At 38.5% G+C, this 7252-nt stretch overlaps 1 protein-coding gene across 1 annotated transcript in view; it reads left to right on the top strand.

Annotated features, from left to right (window-relative positions):
- The first annotated feature begins 3770 nt into the window (after window positions 1-3770).
- The window catches only part of LOC107706639 (fidgetin-like), a 21882-nt gene continuing 18400 nt past the window's right edge, over window positions 3771-7252 (top strand). The window contains exons 1-2 of the mRNA XM_016510400.1: window positions 3771-3965; window positions 5174-5343. Coding sequence (XP_016365886.1) covers window positions 5313-5343 — 31 coding nt within the window. The 5' untranslated portion in view covers window positions 3771-3965; window positions 5174-5312. The remainder of the gene's footprint in view (window positions 3966-5173; window positions 5344-7252) is intronic.

Raw genomic sequence — 7252 nt, 5'->3', positions numbered from 1 at the left:
TAATAGCAAAGACCGAGGGGGAGGTGCTGTGTTAAATGAATAGTTCACCCAAAATTGATCATTTGCTTTAAAAAAAAAATGGCCCCGTTAGTCCATTCAAGATGAAGATGAGTTTCCTTCGTCATGACTGATTTTTGAGAAATGTATTACATCACTTGGTCACCAGTGGATCCTCTGCAGCGAATGAGTGCTGTCAGAATGAGAGTCCAAAGAGCTGATAAAAACATTGTAATAATTCACAAGTAATCCACATAACTCCAGTCAAAAAAGAAAAAATTCCAAAAAGCACCATAAAGTGATTCATGTAATAATTTACTGAATATATTGCTGTCCATCATAGCTCCATTCTAATGTACTTTCCATATTAAAACGGCAAAAAACATGCAACCATGATGGTAAAATGTTGTGAACTAAGAAATCCTGAGTGATTGTTATCACATTGCTAGAGTGTTGCTCTTTGGTCCCAATAATCTATGATATACTGTACTCATCCTAATATATGGCTTGCGTTCCAGCAAGTCTATAATAAGTCTATACGTGGAGAAAGCTATGTCTGTTAGCATTCCCAGTGATTGATCATTCTTTGTCACATGTTTTTTAACCCATACTGTTGTCATATGTAAGTGCAATTTGTATGGCGTAAACTCATTTAATGTAACTGTTAGGATCACTAGGGGGCAGTATATACCAAGAGTGATAAGTGCTAAGTGCTTGAGAACGGTATATTGTGCACGTGTTGTTTTTGTCCCAGACACTTCAAACACTTTTTCCCTCGCTGATCTTGATGTAACTCACGTACTTTGCGGATCCTTTCAACTGTCACTTTCTTAACGATAAACACAAAGGTCAAATCACAAAGGAGAGCTTTTTAACCAGCGACACAGTGTTTTGTGTGTTTTTAAATACCTACCACTTTCTGCTAGTAACATCTTTTCTGTCTGTCAAGACAAGTTTTGTAGACTTCATAAAATTGAGGGAAAATGCTTTCGGTGTTGCTTTATTCTCTGGGCAGTCAACGACATTTAAAAGGATGAAGTTTATTTATCTACCTGGCTTTTTGTTTGAAGAGGACTCTTTCAAGGCCACAACAGCCTGCAGAGCGGTTGCATCTCCACCTTTTAGACCTTCAGCCATTTCAGATTTTCCTCCTCTCATTTTCAAGGCGTGTTTTCCTGCCCTCTGAGACACCTCTCTGTGGTGTGTAGGAATGGTTTTCCAACAGGCACGGCTGATTGAATAGGACCCGGCCAAGCACAATGAGGGGCTTTTCATCAAATTGGCCTATTGAAACCCACGTGTGGCCGTAAACACTGCGGGTATATGTTTGCCATAGCCGATTGGGGGTTAGGTGGGCTTTATTGGTCATCTGACCCATGCATGTTTTCTATTTTATAAAGCTAGTTTGGTTTACCCGTGTGTAAGTATGCCGAGGAACTGATCGAAACGTTCTCACGTTAAAATATGCACCTTGTGTAAAGTCCACTGGTGGTGCATGAGATAGAGGAAGTGTCTAGTTCTCCCTGGTGGACTGGTGCCTTTCTCACCTCCCTCATCAGTATTCCGGCAAGTTTGTGGCACGCATACTTCCTACTGGTCACTGAAGCCAGATCAGCGCTCCCCCAACCCCCGCGCAGCACAGACATGCCCGGCGAGAGCAGCGCGCCACGCACACTCATGAATACTGATCACCTAAAGCCCTAATTAACAATCAGAGCCAAACTTATTTACATAAAGTCTGTTCTCAGATGGAACAGGCCTCAGATGAAGCTGTCAGACAGATATCTGCACTTAAAAATCCAGTGAAATCTATTAGACTATGAAGGGTCGCTGAGTTTAATGGCACAGCAGCCAAAAGGAACAGTTTGGGCCTGTAGTTTAACATTATACACAGTATATGTAGACTCTGATTATATTCTCTTTCACACGCACATATGAATTACCATGCATATATAAGTCATTTAAATCCATTTTAAATTCATTTTCATGGTGTCATCTTGGGATCAACACACAAGCATGAAACGTACGATAAAAACAAGATTTTGTTTGAAATCCGTTAAGACTATGATGGGTTGTTAAGCCTAACAGTAACCATTCAGGACTGTGGTATATAATGTGTATGTATTATGTGTCATATTATATCTTCTCTCCATGAAAATTAATGTAAAAATACTTAAGATTACTCATTAAAATAAATATATATACGTTATGCAAATATTAAGTGTGTGTGTGTGTGTGTGTGTGTGTAAGAATTAATGAATTATTCTCCTGGGAGCATCACACACGAGCATTAAATCTTGAGCATGAGCATAAAATCCTAAAATATATATACATACATACATACATACAGTACATACATACATACATACAAGTAATTTTTACCGTATTTACTTGAGTTTTATGCTCATGTGTATTGTTTCAAGGAGGACACCACAATAATAAATTAAACTAATATAATAAACAATCATTTATATAAATCAACTGGTGGTGCATACATATTATATATATAAAATCATTTATTTTCATGGTGCATATACAGTATGTATGTAATACTGTATGATATATGAATGGTCATTCATGGTTATGGAGCAACAAACTTGAGCATGAAACTCAAGCAAATACGGTAAAAACATGATATTATTTTACCCAGCTGTGTGTACTGTATAAGGAGTAATAGTTTTCATCTGAAGGTATGCCTGACCTTTCCGACTGTCCAAAAATGTCAGTTAGGCTTTCAGGCACGGAGCTGAGTTTCTCTTTAAGGTTGCCTCCCACAATCTCTGACATTTCCTCTGATGTCACCACATTCTAACCCCCACAATGCTGTGCGGATGGCCTCTCCTCCCTGCCCTCACCCAGAAAGACAGAGAAAAGACAAACAGACAGACACTATACGTTTAGTCTAGAAATGGACGATAGAACCAAGAAAATGTTGTAATCACAATAGTTTCCAACCTCAACTTCTTCACTTTTAGTCCTGTTTTCTTTAACTATATGCAAAATGTTGCTGGTTGTCAGTGTTCTTTTCTATCTTGAATTCTTTGCATTTTGCTCATACTGCTTTCAGATGTGTCTGTGTATTAATAATGAAAACTGACTTTGTTTTATTAAAAATAATTAAAACAATTCTAAATGTCAAGGTGCTCTTTCATTTCTTAGTCTCTTTCAGTGTTTATTCTTTCTATTTTTCATTCTGTCAGATTATCTCTCTTTCATTTTCTCTGCCATTTGACACCAGGGTCATTAACATGTCACGGCTTCACTGGCTATGCATTGCTAAGGACTTCATTTGAACAACTTTAAAGGCGATTTTCTCAGTATTTTGACATTTTTATTTTATTTTATTTTTTTGCACCCTGAGATTCCAGATTTTCAAATAGTTGTATCTCAGCCAAATATTGTCCTATCCACCATCAATAGAAAGCTTATTTTTTTCAGCTGTCAGATGATGCATAAATCTCAATTGAAAAAAATTGACCCTTATGACTGGTTTTGTGGTCCAGGGTCACATATAGGAATTCATTATATTATATCCTTTAATCCTGCCTTTGTGTAGGCTACAACATCAGTTGTATGTTGTCCTTTGCCACATATAAATGACAGGAATTATATTTGTATATTTAAGTGAATTCCCAAAGGATGTTTAAATCCGCTAGATTTGATAGTGTTTAACATGATATAGCCTACTACTTGTGCGTGAGAGAGAGAGTGAAAAACTGGACTCTCAGTTGGAGTCCGGTAGAGCGCATGCGCAGTAGGAGATGAAGCTTCTCCGCTTTCTTTTCGGCAGCTGGCGTGAGGTTCTGGAATTCCAACATGGCAGTAGATGTGGTCAGTATTTCTATGGTGGTCAGTCTCTCCAGCCCTGACTTGGAAGCATTCCAGAACATCACCGACTTGGAGTAGCCCTCATCCCCCGTTCTCAGCAGCACGGCTGTACGCTGTCGCCGTTCTCCGGCGCCGAACAGGTAAATCTTTCACTTTGTTTGTGTCCACCAGCTGTCCGTTGTACCGGAGAGAGAGAGAGAGAGGCCATGCCACAGCACGGACAGTGCTCTCGGACACTCGGACACAGGCCCGAGCAAAACATAGCGCGCAATTTTTGTTCGGCGGGACTCTAAATAGCGTGAAATTATGATAGTTTGAGCACTAGGCAAGAAGTTTTATTATTGGAGCAGAGTTCTATAATAAGGCAGCATTGATCCGTGTGTGTGTGTAGTGTGTCCAGGCGAGAATAACAGAGAGACATTCTCACCTATCAGCACAATTCAGTATGATCTCTGACTTAATTTAGAAATCTCATTTTAGCTATTATCAATGTTTCCTTTGCAATAATATTAAAATATAGCATTGCCAAAACAATCCAGAGTGACAAATAAATACAAAATGTTATTTAAATGACATTTTAATCAGATTGAATATACTTATTATTTAAATACTTATCTGCAATAATGAACTAAACAGAAACATCGCCTACAATGTAAAACTGTAAAAAAAAAAAAAAAAAAAAGGAAAACTACGTTTTTTTGCAAAATTTAAATTATTAAAATTTAATGTTTTCAATAAGATACTGGAAAAAAATTGTGTTAGTGAAGAGTTTTTTTTTCTTAACTTTATGAAATTCCAAATGTATCTCCAATTATAGAATCACCCAGATGCTCTTCAACGCGAGCTCTGAAAATACCCACCGCGAACTATTAATAACCGTCAGATCCCTCACCTCGCCGAGTTCTCATATGAGGCTGTTTCCCAGCATCCCACTTGTTTATTTCCTGTGTTTCCTGACACCTGTGAAAATGGTCTTACTTTTTTAGTTTTTTTTCCCCCAAAAAAAAAAAAATAAAAAAAAAAAAAAAAAAAAAAGTAGGCTACGTTTATATGCATAATCTAGTTTTTAAAAATAGCTAAATAGAAATAAATATTCTGGATCTACCAGACTTTTTGAGCGCACTTTTTAATATATGGAAAATAATATTTGCATTAAAATGTTAATAGCTATAAAATGTTTAAATAAATAAAAAAATTGTTTGGGGGGGAATGGGAACGTTAAACAAACAAATAAATATGCATAGCCTAACCAATGATAATTACTGAGAATTTTCATAGGCCTATACGTTTAATGGTAAACATTTTGCTGCTGCATTATATTAATCTCTCCTTCTTTCTTTCTCCACAGTTTGGGGTTCCTGTCCGCTCAAAACACTATTTATTTGCATGTGGTGCGTGTCCTTCAACTTACTGGAAAGTCTTTCGCTTTGTGGAAATCGTTGAAGTGAACCTTTCACTCCTTTTTTTCACTCTCAATCACCTTGCTGATGTCAAGCAATATGATCAGCGGTATATATGGTAGGTCATATCTCTGTTTTGTTTGTAAATGCAGTATTTCTATTAGGCTATATTTTCTATATGAATCATTTGAATGTTTTTATTACCGTCAAATCCCAATCATATGCATGCATTTGTTATTTTAATTATTGCCTGGCAGAAATGAAAAGAAAGTACAGGCCCAGAGGGTAATGGGATGGGATGACATGACCCAGGTTGGATTCGAATCAGAGACACTACGAAAACTACAGCTCTCTTAAATAAAAGTGTTAGAACATTCTAAATCTTACCTCTTTTCCTCACTTTTTTATAGCCTATATTTTCCTACTTAAACGTTTTTTTCCTATCTGTTTCTCATTCGGATATTTCATTCATACTGGTCGTGATTGATTTTCAGTGCTATGATAGCATTTTCCTGGCTCGCGTCAGGGGAAGGAGAGTTGAGATTGGAGGTTACAGACCGCAATCATGCAGCGCTGTATCTCCAGTCGGGCGCGCGGGCAGAGCGACTGCTGCACAAGCGCGTAATAAATGCTCGCGCTGTGATGGGATTCTGGCGGGAAATCAGCCGTGAGCGCACAGTGGCGCGGGTAGTTAGATGTGCATAATTTGGACTCAGATGTATTGCGAAATGACAACACTTCATTTTCCAATATTCCAGTGTTCCCCTTGTCTCTCTTTGTCAGTCTGTCTGTGTGTGTCTGCCTCTCAGTCAGAGCTGTCGACTTGTCTGTATGAGGGGTTGTTTATCTGTCTGAATGTGGTGTCACTGAGCAAGTCACACAATAAATCACAAGTTTGATGGGCATTCGTGGATTAGAAATGGACAGTTAAACTACCATGCGTGTGCTTCTTACTATACTTTAACATGGCCAACTGGGTAACATCAATCATTGAGTGACATTGTCTTTTATTGTTCTGCGTGTGTGTTGCCTACAGGTTTAGCTGTTTTTTATGTCCTACAAATGTAATGAAACATGTTGAAAACAATTGTGAGGATATTTGAAGTGGTCTTTGAAATGCTTATAAATCGATCAAATCATGCATAGGCTACTTAAATCTGATTACGTCAACAGGTTTGTGTGAGGTTTAGTGTTTCAGACTTTAACAACCATGGACATTTAGGGGGACATGTCCCCCCAATAATGAGATATGGCTAAATTGTCTGAATTGTGTGCACTTGTCAGTGGCTAACAGCATTCTTCGATGTCAATTATTTATTTATTTTAGATTAATCAAATCAGAATGACATATAGTAATATCCTGTGATGCAAACTACTCAATTTCAGTCAGAACTTATAATATAGTTCAAATTAGTGCTGTCAAACGATTAATTGCAACCAAAATACGTTTTTGTTTGCATAATATATGTGTGTGTACTCTGTATATTTATTATGTATATATATAAATACACACACATGAAGTAGCTATTGTCACGGTACGGGTGTTCTAAAGAACAGGCAGGACGACGAAGAAGACGAATCAAAGAATATTTAATAAAGCAACAGGAAATCCAGACAGGGTAGACATCAACATAGACAGGAACATGGACATAGACATTGGCATTTACAATAACCGACAAACTAGACTACAAGAGGCAGGAACTAATATAGGGCAAGTAACGAGGGGCAGACAGGTGAGCACAATAAGGTGATTAACTGATAATGAGAACAGGAACAACCAAATAAGGACACAGAGGGAGAAACCACAATCCACAGTCCACAGGGGTGTGACAGATCGCCCCCCTCCCGGAAGGTGCGACCTCGCGCCGTGGGGACATAGGGAGGGACGGAGGGGGACTTAGGAGGAGGACAAAGGAGTGGATGTGGGATGGAGACAGGGGAAGGCAAAGGGCTGGCAGGCAGACATGACAGGTGGAGGCTCCGGCGGAGGACAGATATCCCGGAGGAGGACGGCAGACCGAGACCAG

The sequence above is a fragment of the Sinocyclocheilus rhinocerous genome, unplaced genomic scaffold (assembly GCF_001515625.1).
Source record: "Sinocyclocheilus rhinocerous isolate Xijiao unplaced genomic scaffold, SAMN03320098_v1.1 scaffold1285, whole genome shotgun sequence".
Classification (NCBI taxonomy): Eukaryota; Metazoa; Chordata; class Actinopteri; order Cypriniformes; family Cyprinidae; genus Sinocyclocheilus; species Sinocyclocheilus rhinocerous.
The sequence above is the reverse complement of the archived record's forward strand: the minus strand, read 5'-3'. Positions and strand labels throughout refer to the sequence as shown.